At 37.7% G+C, this 17,840-nt stretch overlaps 1 protein-coding gene across 35 annotated transcripts in view; it reads left to right on the top strand.

The window, feature by feature from the left end:
* LOC129775886 (ensconsin) overlaps positions 1–17,840 on the top strand; it is a 335,888-nt gene that overhangs the window by 261,128 nt on the left and 56,920 nt on the right. For 3 of the 35 annotated variants that reach the window (XM_055781090.1, XM_055781085.1, XM_055781078.1), the window contains exon 1: positions 15,344–16,072. The exons of 26 other annotated variants lie outside the window; for them this stretch is intronic. In XM_055781090.1, coding sequence (XP_055637065.1) covers positions 15,925–16,072 — 148 coding nt within the window. In that variant the 5' untranslated portion in view covers positions 15,344–15,924. Of the gene's footprint in view, positions 1–15,107; positions 15,323–15,343; positions 16,073–17,840 lie in introns of those variants that run through there. 6 more of the 35 variants (XM_055781079.1, XM_055781080.1, XM_055781089.1 and 3 more) reach the window with 6 other exon arrangements.

Below are 17,840 nucleotides of genomic sequence, written 5' to 3'. Positions count from 1 at the left end.
GATGACGATGCTCTATGTGTGAGACCTGGAAGGTGTAGTATAACATAAGCTACTGAAACTCAGTGAAACGATGAATACCGATAATAAGAGCTGGTGGATCACACCATTGAGGAAGTGGCGGATCCTGATGGAGGCCTGGATGTTGATAGCTCAGGATTTTGGAATTTTGGTCTTGGAAAAGATCATTTGGAATTCAGCATGCACTGGAGAAACAAAACACTGGAGAACTTCTAAAGCACTAATGGATTGATTCACTCGATGTAACACGGTGAATGGTTAGATTTGGAATCAGATAAACATAGCATGAGAATGATTCCCTTCGTTTTTAGCTGTATATGTTATACGTCATACGATATACGTTTTACGTCGTATTCTGCTGTCTGTAGCTGTGTCTTGCAGCCCACATTACACTATTGAAGGGTGGGGAGTGGATTGAATCGGGATAAGGGTAGAGATGGACAAGGAATTTGGTAATAGGAAAGACTTGCTCCTCCTCGGTCGCGAACAAGACCGAAAGAGAGATATTTTCCGAATTCAGTCAGTTACTTTTTTTTAGTTTTGAGTAAATTTACTTGTGTTTTAGTTTTATAGTCATTGATTAACTCTCTCTCTCTCTCTCTCTCTCTCTCTCTTTTTCTCTCCTTCTTTTTTTCTCTTTTCATTTCTTTATCTTTTGCTCTCTTCTCCTCTCTCTCTTTTTCCCCATATCTTGTTTTTCTCTTTATTCTTTCTTCCTCTCTCGTACTCTCCTCATTTCTTCCCCTCTCTTGCACTATTTCTATCTTTCATTCTTTCATTTTTTCACTCTACCACGTAAATAGGTCCAGTTTTGATTTTTTTTTCACATCTATGAGTTCAGTAGTTTTTGAGTCTATAAATTTATTATTTCAAATTTTTGGGATAGACATTCAAAATCAATGTATACAAATTTTCATGAAGATCATATCAATTTTTTTATAACAAAACGCCCCCATATTTATTCCTCATCGTAATTTTTGACACCCGTATTTTTGTTTGGTCCTTAAGGTTCACTACCCTGAAGGGTGGACTAAAAACTGGGTTTCTGTCGGTTCTGCCAAATGTGCCCATTTTCGAAAAATAATATTTTTTATCACTGTTCTAGGCTTCGATGTCTTACCAGCAAACGAAGTGTATTCTTTCTATGAAAAATACTATACTGCAGTTGAAGTGACTACTTTTAGGCGAAAAGTTAGCTTTCCGTGATTTTCAATGTGTTGAGACGATGTGATGTGATAGCTGTGATTTTTGAAAAGCTGAGACTTTTTTACATAACATATCGAAAATGCAGAATGTTTTTTTTTGTGGTAAATTTTTCCCGCTGTTTCGCATTTTTTCCTCTAAACCATTCCATGCCAAGTTTTGTGTTGTTTCTTATCGCAAAATATGAGACCTTTCTTTATTTTTTCATTGGTGTGCCCATTTCCGTTTTAGGGTGGTCAAAAAAATCCCTCTAGTTCTAAGCCAATTAAAAACAAATACAATCAACAATTACGAAAACAAAAATCCAATCCTTTCGTTAGTGTAACATTTTTTTAACTAGCTCAATTTGCTTCAATTTGATATATCGATCATCTGAGTCGGTCCAGTATTTCAAAAGTTGTGAAATTTAAAAAAAAAGTCATTTTTCGAAAAAAGGAAAAAAAATATTTTTCGGACCATCAGTTAACTTTGAAACAAAACGAAAAAAAAATTTTTTTGATATGTTGGTGAAAGAATCTCAACTTTCAAAAAAAAAAATAGAGCGCTCCTAGGTGATGCGTCTTTTTTGAGAACGTTTTGGGAACGAAAATTTTGAAAAAAATATACCAAAATATGCATGATGTCCGGACACGATCGCATTGTTAACGTAGGATTACGAAATTATCGTATTCAGTTAGCGTATTTATCATATCGGATATCATATAAGCAAAGAATTAAATTTATTAATTACCTTTTCAGTAGAGTTTTTGGATGGCACTTTGTTGCTTTGTAGCTTTCCAACCTGCGTAGAACAAATCAACAAGCACAATTTCGATACGTTATTTCTGCGTATAGCGCATTCCTTTATTCCCCATATTCCATTCCACATGCTAGAGAGCCGAATGAACTCCCAAGTTTGAAGCCTCTTTAATACAAACAAAGCAAACAATAAACTTGGCATTTGCTGGCAGCCGAAGGCATGCATCAATCTTGACTGATCATGACTGAGATTAAATTTCAAACAGGTACCTATATTTATAGATTTTTGTGATTTCAATAGATTGCTATCAAAGAAGTTTTTGAGCTATTAACACTTGTTTTTCAAATTTTCAAAAACCCCTATGGTAACGCTTTAGGTATTGTCCTAAAGTTCCAAAATATTCATTGGAATTTGTTCTACGACACCCCGTTGCTTCAGAACCGATACCACCAGCAAGGTACCGATTTTCAGACAGCGACTACGCATCCAGCTGCCAGCAGCATCATAATCATTACCCGTGCACACAAAAAATGGAAAATACATCTTCAATTATACTTTAAAAAATAACCTAAATACACGAACACTTCACTTTATTCTTAACATCCGAAAAAAATCCACGAAAATTTATTATTTTCCGACCTTCCAGACAGGGGTCCCCCCTTAAGAAGAAGTAACAAACATGCCACTTCGTCTAGCCGTCAAAGAGGTATTAACTTTACATCATGGACGTAACGGTCTCGTATTTGATATTTCAAACTTCAACCCAAGTACAGAGATGAAAGACGTGTTCCTACCTTAAAAAAATGTGTTGAATTATATGGATTTCAAACTCTTCGGTATTTATTAGAAAAAAAAATATTTTGGTAGACCACCGTCGATGATTTAAATAACAGGTAGTCTGCAGTGCTGCCAAGTTTGGCCATCACTGGTATATACGATGCTTGACATTTTCCATTTGTCTAGTATGTAGTTTGTCTCATCAAAATAATGATTTCTCATGACAGATGCGTGAAAATTTCACCAATCGATTGATGTAAACTTCTCTTCGATGTATCAATAAATGGTCCGGTTATAAGCGTTAGAAATCTTTCCTAATTACGTTACATGTTAAATTTTTAGATTTTCATTTTACACCATATATCTTCCCATGTAGTCTGCTGGAATCTGTAAAAACAATATTTCTCAAAAAAGAAAAAACACATCTGATCAATTCTAGAAATGTTTTGTAAACAAGATTGGGCTTACAAAAAGTTATATGAAAATATAGGGCCTCTTCTATCTCGACCACTCAAAAAAAAAAAAAAAGCAGATTCATTCGTGAGGAAAACCGAACTATAGCTACCAGTAAACAACGAAATTGCAGGAAAAAACTATGGGTTTTGGGAAGCGAGCAACACTCAACTTTTTACTTCCGTTTTACGTGAGGATAGTGCCATTTGATATCTATCATTAGGATACTTGGTTTTTTTACGCGGTTTTTTTTTCGAGGTACGTATCTCCCGTGTAAAAATAATCTGGGTGTAATACCTTTGATGAATGTTTGGTCCGATTCAGCTCTGGAAGCTTAATGTAATCAACTTATACTTCCAAGATTTTCGCGTTATTGATTTTTCTTTATGCTGAATTTATTACAAATTTAATGCTTAATCAAAAGAGCCACAAGATGGTAGTTCCGGAAAATGTCTGATCATAGTAGTGAAATAATCTCAAATTGCATGACTACCGGTGATGTTGTAAAATTACAGAAGTTTTACGGGTGACCCCCCAACACTTTGATCTCAGAACAATTTTCCACCTTTACAAAAACAGTTATTTGAATTAGTCATTCATTAAAAGTTATTTGGCAAAATATTTGTTCAATATAATATATAAACTAAATCATTCCTTCAGAGGAACGTAGAAGTTGAAATGCTTTTGGAAAGCTATTTCGACTTGTAAAATTAGTTTCCGCCAGCTGTAACTTGTGACCCAAGAATAACCTGTACATTAGGGTGCCAATGAATGTATGGGAATAAATCGACCCTAAAATTTCGAAAAGATACTCTATACAAAATGTTCACCACCTCGAAAAAAACACCCTATGCAAAATATCAGCTCAATCAGATTGAAGGAAGAGTGGCGCAAAGCGGTCAAGGTTTGAGTTTTTTGAAAATCGAAAAATCACCCAAGGGGGGAGTAAAGGAAATCGGGGCTTAAAAAAAAGTTTGATGCCAAATGTATTAAAATTGCATGAAACGTCGAGATCTAGTGTCATCTCGAAAAAACTTTTTTTATCGAAAATCGACCCTCTGAGACTTTTTTTCGGACTCTGTGACGAAACATATGGTATTGGGTGCCAATAAAAATAGTTATCTCGATTTTTCATTCGGAACTTGCTGCGAAATGTTGATTAGCACGATAATATACCCTATGCAAAACATTAGTTCATTCGAATTTCATTTATTAGTTTCAACAATTTTGTTTGGTGTCAAATGTCTTAGAATTGCATTGTAGTGAACATTTTTTATGGGGTAACTTTTTGAAATTTGAGATGACCATTTTCATTGGCCTCTACTGTACATTTGAAAACGTAATCGCGTATCATCTGCAACCGCGTGCTCCAAACAACAACAACGATTCCACCATCACTTTCAAGCTCGGAAAGATTCATCGCATGACAAAACTGAGAATTCATCCATCAACCTGACTCAACACTAATGTAAACACAGATGGAAAGCTTGATTCATAACCCCGTGCTTTTCTTAGATTTGCTTCATATCTTTTACTAGGGCACTTCGTGTCTCACGTTGATATGATCCAATGTTTCCACAATGTTTCCAACCTTTCCGACCCCGGAACAGAGAAGAGGTGATAACAGTTTGCCGCAAATAAAACAATTAGCTCATATCTCGTGTTTTATGCCGAGGGTACCGACCAAGATAAGTTTGGAATGTCGAAAACATGTGTGACTCAATCGGGTGATCTTTTCTGCTCTCAGCTGTTTTTCATCAGCTGGATTGATGTTGATCGATGGTTATCTTTTCTTTCGAACTATTTGGAAACACTAAGGCTTTTGTGGGAACAGAAGACCTCGCCCGTTGACAATTAGTCACACATTGGTAATAGAAACAAAAGCATGCTAACACATACGATTATCGAACAGGTTGTTGTTGTTGGGCGAAAAAAATGGGGAACAAGTTTCCATCTATGGTTGGGTGCGATCCACGACGACGCGATGGTGCGCGATCGTAGCTTTGTAGGAATGAATGGAATACCTCCACGAAAAGCCAAAGCTCATGGAGAGGATGCCGTAGGCGAAGAAACTGATAGTGTTGAGCAAGCAGGCAGCTCTTTCAATCTAACTGAATCACGGCGCACCATAGTCGGCAAGTATTTTATGCCAGCAAGGCCACGGAGCTGCTGCTTTTATCGGTTCGAACGCCGGTGGCCTTTATCGGAATGTGCGGTGGCGGCAGAACTTACGTTCGCACAGGGTAGTAAAACAGAGACGAACAAAACGCGAAAAAAACAAGCGGCGGCGTGCGGTTCGTGTCCTTGTATGTTGAGTTTGTCTAACGGCGGAAAGGTATCTCCGAAGAGCATTTAAATTGCGGATAATAGAGGTTCTTCTTTTTGGCACAAAGATCATCGATCAATTCGACGATGATCTTTGATCCGCATCGACGTAATGTACAAATCAACTTACAGCTTCCATAAAATTTTCGCTTTCGTATGGATACAACTTTCAACGGCGTAAGTGAAACTCATTTACATAGTTTACTGTTTTCTAACTATATATATAGAAATGCTTGTACAATACCAATCACTGATTGAATTAATAACACACTTGTGTTCGTGAATGCATACCACGTCTCCTCAGTGTGGTACAATGTACGAGCCAGATTGATTGGGTGTAATACCTATTTCTCTTAAATAGTTATACTCCTCACGTTTTGTGTCATATCCAGATATCCAATGAAATTATAATTACCCATTATCATCGACAATCGTGAGTCCATGTGTAGTCTGTCATACCCAAAACGGTAGATATCTACATAACGAACGGAATGACATCATTTGTGCAATGTGTTACATTCGTTCCAATGGAAAAACTATAATGTGTTGAAAGATCGATCGTCAGTACACCTCGAAACAGATAGTAAACTAACCAACCACTTCACGGTCAGTCAATCTTAGACTGTTCATATAGAGATCGGAACAGATCTGATTACTTGGGCTTTTTTATCGGCCGAACTGGACTGGGCAGCAGCGCGGCATGATTATATAACCAATGTGCGCTCTCACATTTCGGTTTTGTTTAAGGATCACTGGGTACTTAAGGTTTGTAGCTGATCGATATTTGATCACTGCTTTGTCTCACTGGTGTGGAACGAATTAGCTGAACAGTAGTTGCAGACTGAGCAGCCAATATGTAGCTTTTTCATATGTGACAGGCCATTGAATGGATTATCAATAACATATGGACTAACGTTAAGGTTGAATAATGTGCTCTCCCTAATTTCGATAAAAATCGTACCAGAGTGTTATATTCAATTTGCCGTAAAAGTCTCAACAGACTTTGGTAGAGGTGTTGATATCTTAACGGGTGTTAAATAAAAAATGAGAATTTTTTCAATCACACATAAAAAAAAAATTTTTTTTTCATCGATTTCAGTATCTTTTTATTAATAACATAATGAATTTTCTTCAAAAAAAATGTCAGTGAATGTTTGAGTAAGGGCCGTGGTCTGCTGTTCGACGCAACTTTGTCGCGATGCTCTCACAAGAACGTTGTACGGCACTTACGTCCATTTTCCGGATACAATTCCGGATTCTTGTAGTCAGTTGCTTCGTGTCCTTGGCCCTCCAATTGTTTTTATACACTAGGGCACTGAGTGAGCCAAAGAAATCCTCTATTGGGCGGCACTGGGGCAAGTTTGTTGGGCTACGATCTTTCGGCACGAACGGTATATTTTTCTCCTCAAGATACGCCAGCGTCTTCTTGGCGTAATGGGAAGACGGCTTGTCCGGCCAGAAGACGTACTTCCCATCCGCGTGATGCTCGTTCAGGAACGGCAGCAGGATTTTATCGAGGCACTCTTCTCGATAGATTTGTTGGTTGATTGCCAGACCGCTCGGCTTAAACCAAGGCTTTGAAATGCCCCGGTCGGAAATAGCGATGTACAACATAATCTTTTTTTCAAACTTGTGCTTGAACTTGTATTTCACTTCAGGCGGTGTGGATGACTTGTCGCTGGAGTAGTAATTATCATTTCCTGGAATATGCTTTTTGGACAGCGGAAAATAGCTTTCGTCGTCCAGAACGAAAGACGCCGTGCGGTATTTTTTGGTCATCCACCGACACTGTGATTTAACCGTCTCAATCTGCTTCTCCGTGTACTCCGGCGACCTCGTCTTCTTCCTGCAGACGATTCCTTCCATCTTGAGGGTCCGATGGATCAATATGTGGGAGCAGCCATATTTCCGACCGGCGTCACGCAGGCTGGTTGCGTCCTTGTTGTCAAACAGCTTCTTTAACGATGTCTTCCTCTGCTTCGTCATTATCGTCACCGGACGACCACTTCCGACCTTCCGCTCTACGTTCAGGGAACCCAGGATACGATATACCGTACTGACAGGTACATTTTCTTCCTTAAAATGTGCCACCGTGAACTATTTTCCTTGCTGGAAACGCGTTTCGTAGAACCGTACAATGCGTTCGCGGAGCACGTGCTGTTTCGACGCCATCTTTGCTTTGACTAAATTCAAACTAGCAAAATCAAACACGCCTACTGTTTCTAGGTAGCCCAAAGAGCAATTCTCTTGGAGAAAGAAAATTTTACGTTCTTTGTTTGAGTTACTGAAAGGTATTGAAAAAAATCTCATTTTTTATTTAAAACCCGTTAGTTTAGTTTTAATTTTAGCTCAGTTTTTGCTTTTATGTTCAATTCCTCAATTCCTCTATTCCTCTAGGCGTTGGAATAAAAAAACATTTTTAAAATATAGCTCGTAAACTACCTTTTCTGGTTAGAAAATTGCTGGAAAAAGGTCACAACAAGAAACTCCGTATTCCAACCATGCTGATGGCAACATTTGAAGCCCATGCTAGTTTTCAGCTAGTTTGTTTATCATTTCGAATATAGTTTTAGAATGCATCGAAATTTCAATAATAACTCTTCAGTAGTAAGTTTTGGTGATCCTGAAAAGGGCCGATAGTTTGTGTGGTCGAAAGTAGTGAAAGATGGTTGGAAGATGATTCATTCTTGTCCCCGCGAGAACAATACACAACCTGGCCATATGAGTTGCAATTTGTTTCCTTATGTTAATGTACGCATTGTACAGTGTTACCATCGCGGTAATTGGCACAGTTGACAAACACTCGTTCACAGGCGATTATAACTTACAAACTATAACAAACTTTCTCAGTTCACTCGCCTCTAGCTTTGAAAAAGGCCAATTTTAGAAGCTATATCTATATTTTCGGTCTTGATAAAGGTCTTTTGGGAAGCCTCGTTGTCGCTGCCTTCTGGCCACGAGTTGGATGATTAAAAAATCGTGGATGAGCGAAGCAGAAACACACACACCTTGCTTTTTTTTTCGTTCAGGTGGTGAAAGGAAAAATAAAATAATTGATGCTGCTGCTGCTGATATTGGATTTAATTATTGTGCTTTTCTGCTGGATCTTCTTTTTGGTTGATGGTGTGAACTACTCCACGGTTAGAGATTGACTGCTCGCTTCGCTGTGTAAGGCTATTTTTATACATACTGGCTGGCAGGAAAATCACACAAGAGTGAGGCTTGATTCTTCTTTTCCATTCTTCCTTTGTGACTAGCAAAACCGTTGTCCGTGATATCAACATTAGAAAATGCCGTTGGGGGAGATTGTGATTTGAAATCGCGAATGGATTATCTGTACCCAATACGTTGAAAACGGACGATATTGATTAGCTCTACGAAAAAATTACGACAAATATCCTTTGAAATGATCTGCCTTTCGCTCTCCATTGTTCTGATAAATTCTTCGGCTGCTATTCCCACCTAAAATTTTTGCCGCTTTTCAACTGATCTTCATATTTAATAGCATTGGACATTGAAACAACGTAAGATTCCTTGCAGATGTTAAGGAGAATGATCAAATAAAATTTTTTCAGCTCTTCATGTAGCATCGTGAATTCAGGGGTTTTAGCCTGAAACAAACTATTCAATCTGTTAATTTGAGGCAAACCATACGTCGCACCGTCCGACGCGAATCCTTTCAGACGATCCTTGTAAGGAATTTTGTCCTTCTGAAATTGATCAATCATTAATGCTTTTATGATCAGCAGCACCAAGCGATACTGCGGCGTAAAAATCTTCATGTACCTTAACTTTGCTTTGTTCAGATGTAAGAAATTCTACAAATGGAAAAAATCTGTACCAATCTGTACTTTTTGACGAAAATCTGTACTCTGTACCGTACAGAATTTGTACCAAAAATAACGAAAAAATCTGTTCCATTCCAGATAAAACTGTACATGTGGCAACACTGCCTGCACCTTTCCGTGAGCAAATGCTGTCATATACTTTTTTGAGTCACAGACAATGAAATATTCTGGTGGTGTTTATATTTTGAAACAAAGATATTACAATTTAGTTTTGTACAGGATACACTGTAAACAGAATTGTGTTATTTCCATTTTTATTGTGAAAATATTTTTCTTTGTGTGACATAAATTTGATAAGCCTGTAATTATTATTGCATGCAAATCTACGATATTCCGTTTCAATATCGTTATTTTTATTCCTCAACTAGCTGACCCGGCAAACTTCGTCCCGTCCCAAATTTGTTTTTTGTTATCAATACCTTCAAACATTCACGTTTTCTTACTAAGCGCAAGTTCATGAGTCCAATCGCAGAACTGTTCATTGATCGATCTTCTAATCGACCCCGTTGAATCTACCTTTTACTAAAAAAAAATCCTAGTACTTCTATCAAAACTCGTCAAAAGTTTCGTGTCCCCTAAAACATTCGCATGGAAAATTTGGCTTCATTTGCTTGTTTAGTTTTCAAATTATGCCGAAATTTGCCTTTCATTTGTATGGCAGCTCCCCCTCAGAGAGGGGGGTAGAATGTCTAACCACCATGGAAACATTTATTGCACCCTAAAATCTTCACATGCCAAATTTGGTTTCATTCGCTTGATTAATTCTCTGGTAATGCAGAAATTTGTGTTTCTGAATTCGACATAGATGATCAATGGATTCCCTCCAAAAAGAGAAACATGACAAAACATATGCGACCAGGGCAGGCTTGAAACTCGTTCATACGTTCAGCGCCGATATGATCTGAACGGAGCTACGAGTGGCTCAGCTAAATTATATGACTGTTCCATTTGCACCAACATGGGTGCTCAAGATTACTCATAATTATATTCTGCTGATCCAGTCCATTACATCGTACTGCATAATCACAACAACTTTTTCGCCTTTTTGATCTTTTCATTCCCATTGATTATCTTGCTGTCAGTGTCATGTGCAGATTATTTTTTCAGTCGAATCGACAGGCATCACTCGAACCAGCAGTTTAAATTGTGATTCACATCATCTAACATCACCCCTCTCAACGCGAGAAAGTTTTGTAAACCTTTATCGACCCTTGCTCACCTCCTTATCAGTCTAGCAGCTCTCTCTGATAACAATTCTCCGATGCTCGAAGTTTACCCTGATCCAAATATTACTCGTCTGCCTACTCACCCATCCCTAGCATGCGGGATATGGTACGAGCACGAGTCTTCCTCTGAAAATAAAGTGCCATCAATAATTCTCCAGAAAATGCACATGCATTCTGCTGCTGGCCGTGGTGACTGCACCACTCACCGAAGCACTTAACCTTGACGATAACGAGAGTGTTCTGGCTGTTCTCTTTTTTCGCTTTCTTTTGACACCTTTGTTCGTCTGTTCGAGAGAAGCGTGAAGTGGAGTGGTTCAGATGAGAATGAGAAAACTATCACGACGACGCACAGAGCACCGTTTTGCACTCCCGCTGTTGTTGGGGATGTTCAGGTAGAATGGATTTGTTTTGGTTCTGGTTGGCTCATCACCACAGGTATCAGGTAAATAGTTGTTCGGCTTATCTCCGTAGGTGGAATGAGTAATATTGTTCGTCATTGTATCAGGTATCCCAAAAACAGACAAAAAACATAAAAAACGACCTTCAAGTTGAATTAGATCATTACCGAGACATTTTTTTTATCTAAACAGGAATCAATGAGCCAAATTACAACCTTCTTGTTTATCTACGTTCGATAAATTATCGCCATTCCAATGTTTATAAACGACGCTATGAAGTCCTCTCAATAGAAATCAGGAGTAATCGTAGATCTGCCGTGTTGTAACACTAATCATGTGAGTGCCGGCGACATTCAACAGGGATATTATCTATTTTTATTTTGTACATTTATTACAAAGTATGCCTAAACGTCTGTCTTACGCTCGAATACAGTTTCTTTATTGAAGTTTCTACACGGAACCAAAATAAAAATTATCAGTACGAGCTGTAAACAATTTAATGGATTCCGAAATAACAACTGAAAATTTTCCATTAGGACTGAGGATAGAAAGAAGCGGGTATGTTTGGGGAATAATTATTCTTATTGAATAGCACTAACTCATATTGAGATATTATACAAACTCATACTTTCTCTTTATTGGGAGGTTTTTTCCATTATCTGCCAATTGATTCATGAAGAATGTTTGAGGTGAATTACCGTATTTTCCTACAAAATGCATTCTGAGTGGCAAGCCTTAGAATACGCTTAACCACTGTGCAAGTCGGAGGAAATTTCTTTGACGAAAACTCTCGCAACTCTCTCTCGTAAAAGCCAGTTTGAAATCTTTGAAATAAGCTCTAGGTATTAACAAAGCCTGTTCGCTGGCTAGAGTAAATGACATTCTGTCAGAATAAATGCTTGGTTAATTTGTGTATTGGAAATTCGCAGGTTTTCCATATTTAAACAATCAATTATATGAATTATGTCATTCGATGTGCATTTATATTTATATCGCATATATATTTATTTATTTCATCGACGGAATTAATCCAAAATTATGATATAAATTGGTACCGTGTCTCTGAACGAAGTTTTTAAACCCTACGAAATTTTAGTTTTTGACATAGTAATATGTGTAACATGAAGGCGTAAAATGAAAATCTAAAATGTGAGCTTATGATGATATTTTTGAACGTTTCGAACACTTATAACTAGGCCATTCTTTGGTAGATAGCAGAGATGTGTACGGTAATCGATTAGGAATATTTCTGTGAATCTAACCTTTTGCTGTCAAATAAAAAGACCACACGTTTTGGCATGTGAATTATTCAGAAGGATTGAATCATCGCACAGTACTGCTTCGATCAAAAAACTGTGTGTAGCGTACTAAATATTTTTATTCTATTTTGATATGCGCGCTCCCTTCAACGGATGACTTCGGCTTCATGTGCATTCATGGACTCGCAATGTGCAGTACTCAACTAATATTATTCGACTGAGAGAAATACACTGCGTAAAAAATGCACTGAAGAGTTATTTTGTTTCATTCTTGAATAACATCCGAAGTGATAACCCAGCGAATCGAAGGGCATAATTTCGTAGCTCTACGTTAACAATGCGTTTGTGTCTTTGACATCGCTCTATTCTTCTTCTTCTTCTTCTTCTTCAATGGCACTAACGTTCCTAGAGGAACTTCGCCGTCTCAACGTAGTATTACTTGCGTCATTTTTATTAGTACTTAGTTGAGATTTCTATGCCAAATAACACGCCTTGAATGCATTCTGAGTGGCAAGCTCTAGAATACGCGTGATCACAGTGCAAGTCGGAGGAAATTTCTTTGACGAAAAATTCCCCCGACCAGAACGGGAATCGAACCCGAACACCCGGCATGTTAGTTATGACGCTAACCACTCGGCCAAGGGAATCGCTCTATTCAACTTTTTATAAAATTAGGTTGAATTAGGTATAGGTTGGTGTCCAAGACACCATCGCAATGTTAAGAGATTATTTTATCCAATTTGCTTATTCACCGAAATTTGAGATTTGACACGATAGTAACAAATTAATTCTGTGGGTCTCTCTCTGTGCAACAAAAAGTCTATGTGGCTATGGGAAACTGGCCAACAGTTTTTCAGGCAGGAATAGCTGCAATTATAGAATGTTTACATGTCTGCCTCAAAAGGAAATATAGACATGCTAACATCTGCATATTCTCAGACAGTCAAGCAGCACTTAAAGCTCTTCAAAAATTGTCTGGGAATGCATTTCCCTTTCACGGCAATTAAGTTAGATAAGTTCGGTACAACTGTACTGGATTCCTGGCCATTGCGGTATAGAAGGCAACGAGCGAGCAGATGAACTTACCAGGAACGGCTCAAACTCACCATTCACCGGTCCAGAACTATTCTGTGGACTTTCTGACTGTGTGTTGAAAAGTGAGCTGAAGAAATGGGAAGACCGGGAAGTGACAGCCAATTGGATGGCTGCAAAACTTTAACAGGTGAAAAAATTTATTACGCCGAGTATTAAAATTACTCAACAGCTGCTAAGCCTTAATAAGAAAGACTTCAGCACATTCACTGGTCTTGTAACAGGAAACTGTCCGAGTAAATACCATCTTAAAAACATAGGTTTAGCACAAGATGATATATGTCGCTTTTGTGGTGCCGAAAGCGAAATCTCGGATCATTTGTTCTGTAACTGCGGAGCTCTAACAAGACTCAGACCTCAACACCTTGATAAAGCTATTCTGGAGCCCAAGGAAATTTGGTCTGCGTCGCAGATCAGGATTATAAATTTTATCAAACAGATTATTCCTGATTGGCACCTATCTCGCTATAGCTTTCAGTCTACTCCTTCATCAATAAGTAATAGATAAGCTTGAAGTGTAGTATAAAAAAGGTGTATACCACAAAAGTTCAAAATAATGGACGCAGTGGTTCACATCCAACAGGGAAAAAAAACAAATTAATTATTTATCTTAATAATTTGTTCCAACTGTTCACAAAAATCATCTAGGTTATCAAGGCATCTAGATTACATTGATCTGTTGAAATCCATTGTTCAAAAAATATTTTAAACGTATAACTTTCATCCAGTTCCATGGAAAACTTAAAAAAAACGGCTTGAAGTTTTAAATATAGAATACGGTTATTCTGGAAAAGTTATTATTTGAAAAAGCAATCTCTTAGAATTTCTTCATACTGCAAGTGTAATATAATTTCGGCAATGATATAATGTTTCTATGAAGGAAGAAGGGTGGTTGTTGAGTTTTTTTAAAATGTAATGTCATTGAACAGAAACATTTTCTCCAGTCCATTTTTTTCTCCACAAAATCTCATTATTTCCCCAGAACTCGATCTTTAACAGCTTTTCTATTCAACCAATAGCTTTCCAACTACATTTTTCAATAATAACTCAGGCAAAAATGTATGCGCAATTTGAAAAGATATTTGAAGACCAAATAACCTTACACTTGTGGAATATACTTTGTTTCCTAGGGCAAATTTAGCAATTTAAATTTTCGACATTTGAAAAATAATTCAAATTTTTTAGATCTGAATAGAATAGTCTTGTGTTAATAATAACATTCATCATTTATTTACACGGAATATTGTATAGTAAGTTAAAAGTTACAATGAACTGAGGACAGAAGCATCGGATGGACGATTTTACGTTGAACTGCTCTATTCATCAATTTATCAAACATTGTTTCACGACATTGAAATTCAGATTAATTTCTACAGGTTCAAAGTTTCGTCGTTATTTTCAATACAAACTTCCACCAATGATATGTAGCACATTCATTTGCGTGTGAGCATCCCTAACTCGATTACACTCAGCTCATCCAAATCGAGAGCATCCTCTTGTCGACCCAAGTTCTCCCAAACGAATATGCCTACCCGGAGTGCAAAATTGCAAGAATGACGTAATTCTCGCCGTTGATATCACATGTTTGTTCATTGGTTCTACCTCCAGAACAAATCTTCACACATGAATAAGGCGAGATATGTGCGTTCGGAGCCGCCGGTATCCATTGGGTATCACAAGCATCATCATCATCATCGCACACACCCACCACCACAAGGCAAAGCAGCGTTATAGGGGCAAAGGCAGGCAGCAAATGCCGTTCTAATGATTGAGCTTTTTTTTCTTTCTGGTACTTCGCTACGTCTCCTCTCAGAGGTTTTGGTGGCAGTACCAAGTCTCACATCGTCCCACTCGCATCGGTTGGGTTAGTGTGGAGAGAAGATTGAACACTTTATCGAAGTCAATGTTTTGAGATTGTTAATTCCATTATTTTTTGTGAAGGTGATTAATTTTTGGATATCGAAAATGATGGATATATTCTTCGGTAAGTTCGATTCCGCTGAGCTGAGCGGTTTCAGAATCAACTTCTATTTAGTGATTGTGAAGTGAAACAATATTTAGGCATATTAACGTATCTAGAAATTCCCACAAAAGAATTGTTATCATCGGAAGGCAACAACACCAGAGAAACGCTGTGATGAGTTTTGGTGTGATTTATGGGCAATCGAAGTCTCGAAGAAAAATTATATTCCCACACAACGAGTAGTGAAGCATTTTTTTCATCCGTAGTGGTTGAAAATGGAATCAGTTGAAACGAAACGAAGTTTTGTTTGATTTTCAGCAGATCGACAAATATGTAATGTCGATTATTATTAGTATGGGAAGTTTACCACGGGAAACTAGCTGATAACAACTACCCAGCCGAGGGGTGCAAGGCTCTACGCCATGATCACATGGCATGAAATTAGCACCTACGAAACGCGAAGCAGAAGCGCAGTGGCGGTGATAGTCGACAGAGGTGCGATGCGTGTGAATATGCAGATTTAAAATAGTTCGGAGTACAAGTGAAAATGAGAATCAACTGTTGTTGACATACCAAGACTGTGGAATTCTAGTGAAATTAAAATCTGGTATCTTGAAGAAGGTATGGGTGTGCCGGAGGAGCGAATTCCAAGCACAACCCTGGCCGTATTGAGGGGAATTCTAGTCAAATCGTTGTCGCGAGAAAATCTAAGCCCCATCGATCAGCAGTTGCTTGCGATCAGGAAGGACCGGCACGTGTCGTTCAAAGTCGGTAAGAAATGATTTATACCGAGGTGTGCGCAGTTGTATGTTATTTTTTTAGTCGGAGATATATAAGCTTCCTTTTTAACACCATATATAGCTTAAGAACAAAGATTCATTCATGTAAACAGCTTGTAAATCATCCTAGAAAATCATCACCTCTGTATTTCATTTCTCACGTTTTTGCTTACTAACACATACTTCATTTTAAATACACCTCCCTATCAGCACAAAATACTCATTAAGTCGCATTCTGACTAACTTGTTTGTAAACATTGGTACTAATATTATCCCATGTTCGCATCGGTAAAATACTTAATATAATCATGGTGGGATAATCCAGACTGGAAAAGTTTTGACCGATATTTCGAATTTTCTCTTTACTTTCATTTACTCTCTAACTCACAATTGAATGGACCAAACAAAAAAAAACAACATATTTTTTGGTTCAAAATGGCCATTTCAACGAGCATAAATCTGACCTCACGAGACATCCATCACTGCCAATTAACTGATCTGGCTCATGGAGTCGATCTGGCGTAGTGGTGAACATCCGTATCTCTTAAGATGGTAATATATAAAAAAAGAAGATTAAACTAATGTTTACCACAAAAATTTGCCGAAATATAACCTTATCCCATGTTTTTCCTGATATTGTCTTCATAGCATATTTTTTTTATCTCATCTGTTTTTACAGAGCCGAATTTATTCGTGTACGTTTTCATCTCATGTTGTATATTGCACAGTAGCCATTTGATGGCGTAAGAGTATTTCTATCTTATCGATACACTTTTTTAATCTATCACACAGCAACCATTTAGGCGTAAGAGTATTTCTATTCTATCGATACACGTGTCGCTTTTCTTCGACGTGAGAATATTCTTATTGTTCGAATTTTCACAGTTGGGCCATGCACAGCCGGACTGTTGACATTGTTGTGTTATAAATAGCACCAATTACTAGGCTGACCAAACGTACCTTTATTAATGTGACAGTACCGTTTTTTCGACCGATTTTGATCATCCCATCTTTTCATCAATTTGTACCTATTTTGAGTATACAGAAAATTCTTATATTCCCTAATTTTTCACATCTGATGAATGAGTTGGGATTTCAATTGTTTTATTCGCAGAGATTTCACACAACCGTCTTCAACATGTAATCGATATTGAAAGTTCCGTTGTAAAACTTCATAAATATCTTCATATTTACACGATTCGTGTAGAAAAATTGGAGAGTTTTTGTGATTTCGTCGGTGAACATGATGTTAAATTACTTGAGCAGGGTAACATACGGTTCCTTTCTCTTGGACCTTCTATCGAGAGGAGTATTTTTGGAGGATTGCGCTCTTATTATCTTTCACAAGAATAGTGTCCTTTTGTACTACTGGATTGGATTTAACTGAAACCCGATGCCTAAAACTATGGTTGCTTCCAACCAGGTACATCATTTTGTGACCTTTCAAACATTTATTCGTTTATCCGTTAATTTTTAAGATTTCATTAGAATTCTTATCGGCGTCAAATTGTCTTCAACTCGATTATCCCCAAGGTAAGCCTCAAACCATGGTTCAAAAGTCTGTACTTCAGTCGGGACTTCATTCGCAACTTCTTCCGACTCATATCCAATTACTGTTCGTTAGACGCGCTGTTATTTCATATCAATCTTACCAGCAACAATCTCTGCGTATGTGGTCGAGGTTATCACGACATTCAGCCTGTTGTTTGGTCGTGCGATGTTGATACAGTTGTTTCGATGCAGATCCAGCACGTAAGACA

The sequence above is a fragment of the Toxorhynchites rutilus genome, chromosome 3 (genome assembly GCF_029784135.1).
Source record: "Toxorhynchites rutilus septentrionalis strain SRP chromosome 3, ASM2978413v1, whole genome shotgun sequence".
NCBI lineage: Eukaryota > Metazoa > Arthropoda > Insecta > Diptera > Culicidae > Toxorhynchites > Toxorhynchites rutilus.
Note: the sequence above shows the minus strand (reverse complement) of the source record. Positions and strands in the feature narration are given on the sequence as shown.